This window comes from Scomber japonicus, chromosome 2, assembly GCF_027409825.1.
Source record: "Scomber japonicus isolate fScoJap1 chromosome 2, fScoJap1.pri, whole genome shotgun sequence".
Lineage (NCBI taxonomy): Eukaryota > Metazoa > Chordata > Actinopteri > Scombriformes > Scombridae > Scomber > Scomber japonicus.
This window is the reverse complement of record NC_070579.1, coordinates 4,833,883-4,836,037: the sequence shown is the minus strand read 5'-3', so window position 1 is coordinate 4,836,037 and position 2,155 is coordinate 4,833,883. Positions and strand designations below refer to the sequence as shown.

General features: G+C 43.6%; 1 protein-coding gene across 1 annotated transcript; it reads right to left on the bottom strand.

Annotated features, from left to right (window-relative positions):
* Nucleotides 1–541: 541 nt before the first annotated feature.
* Nucleotides 542–2,155, bottom strand: LOC128374949 (E3 ubiquitin-protein ligase TRIM21-like). The gene has a single exon (XM_053335172.1). The coding sequence runs from the start codon at nt 2,150–2,152 to the stop codon at nt 542–544; it is 1,611 nt and encodes a 536-aa protein (XP_053191147.1). The 5' UTR covers nt 2,153–2,155.

Here is a 2,155-nt window from a genome sequence, read left to right as displayed (position 1 = left end):
AGTAAAGTTATTTAATGCAGAATTACAGCCACCACAGGTATCCGCTCAAGGATGAAAGAAGACAGCAAAAGTTCTCATTGGCAACCTTTAATTTCCAAAAACATAGTAATAATACAGTCAATAAACTTTAACTAGAAAACAGAAAACTGAGGCACCTATTCCATATTAAGTATCCTGAATCACTACAAATCTTCTCCACTAGGTGGCGAACTAAGACCACAAATTAATCTGGATTTCTACTTTACTTAATAACCTAATGCAATCCTCTGCAACGTTAACATGTTATAAAAAACTATTCACCCAGATGACACAGAAATGGGTTTAGAAGAATAATATATATACATTTATAAAACAAAAATGAGGCTTTGAAATATGCAGAGACAGAGTAAAACTGCAGTTTAAACATAATAATTGTCCGGATGACAATAAGTTTAAACTGTACTTTACTGCTGAATATACATTTGTTACCATAATTAACTGAATCTTTTCATTTGGAATTGATCAGTTTTGGTCTCTAATCAATCAGGATCATGGTATTGATTCAGACAGTTTGATTGACAGGACAGATGATCAGAGGGGCAGAGTTTTTACCACCTTTATTAAGACAGGGGCCGAAGAATGGGTAGAGTTTCTCAGTGAAGGAGCAGCCAGTAAAGGAGTAGATAAGAGCTGCAGCCTCTACATCATAAAAGGAGACCAGACCCTCCTCATAATCAACAAACACCCCCACCTTCTGAGGACGAGACTTCAGAGAGAGATCGACTGAAGGATCATCAAGAGCTTCATACTCATTTCCATTTCTCAACCATATAGTCCAGAAACCATCCTGAGGTATCAGTGTGATTTGTCCCTTCCTGTTGATCGACTCTCTGGCCACTCCTAAAGTCCAGTCAGTCTTCTCTTTAACCTGAACCTCAAAGTAAAATCTACCTGAAGACAAACACTGTTTTCCTAACACATTAACACAATAAGTAAATCTCTCTGGGTTGTCTGGGAGATTCCTCTTCACATCACCACAGTAAACTTGTTTCCCATCATCAGACAGGATGAATGCAGGATGTGCTGTATCAGGATCAAGAGTCACATCCACTGCACACTGCTGGACCTTCTTCAGCTCACACAGCTCCTCCAGCTGAGCCACAGCTCTCACCACAGTCCCCTCATATGATGGACGGACGCTGACCTCTGTCCAGTCTTTGGTGGGTGGAGCAGCTTTCAGGGACGGGAAGTTTTGGAGGAGGTGGAGGTGGTCTTCAGAGTGTGAGAGCTTCTCCACCTCAGAGCTTCTCTTCTTCAGCTCAGAGATTTCCTGTTCCAGCTCTTTGATGAAGTCTTCAGCCTGTTTCTCTGTTGTTCTTTGCTTCTCTTCAATCGTCTCAATGAGCTCATTCAGGCTTCTCTCAACAGACTCCTTCAGAGCGGTGAAGACCTGAACACCTTCTGCTTTCTCTCTGTCTGCAGCTTCCTTACTGAGGTCAACTGAGTGTTTGATCTCTTGAATCTTCAGTCGTCTCTTCTGGATCATCTCCTGAATTTCAGCCTCTGTCTTCCCCAGCTCTGCCTTCTTTCCTTCATATTCTTCTTTCAGAGGAACAAACTCATGTGTCTTGTGGTCTAAAACAGAGCAGAGCGTGCAGACACATGTCTGGTCGGTCTTACAGAACAGCTCCAGAGGTTTATCGTGCTTCATACACATCCTGTCTTCCAGGTTCTCCACAGGGTTGATCAGCTGATGTCTTTTCAGACCTGAAGCTGTCAGATGAGGCTCCAGGTGAGTCTCACAGTAGGACGTCAGACACACCAGACAGGACTTCAGGGCCTTCAGTTTGGTTCCAGTACAGACGTCACAGGGAACTTCTCCTGGTTCGGCAGCTTGTTGCTCTGAGCTGCTGCTGCTGGCTTTCTGTTGAGCTTCCTGTCTGAACTGAGAAACCATCTCAGAGAATAACGTGTTGACCTTCAAGTCAGGTCTTGTGTTGAACGTTTCTTTACACACTGGACACAGGTACTGGTCATTACTGTTCCAGTGTTCAGTGATGCAGTTTTTGCAGAAGTTGTGTCCACATGGTGTGCTGACTGGATCAGTGAACACATCCAGACAGATGCAGCACAGAAACTGATCTTCAGATCGCAGACAGCTGGCAGCAGACATGTC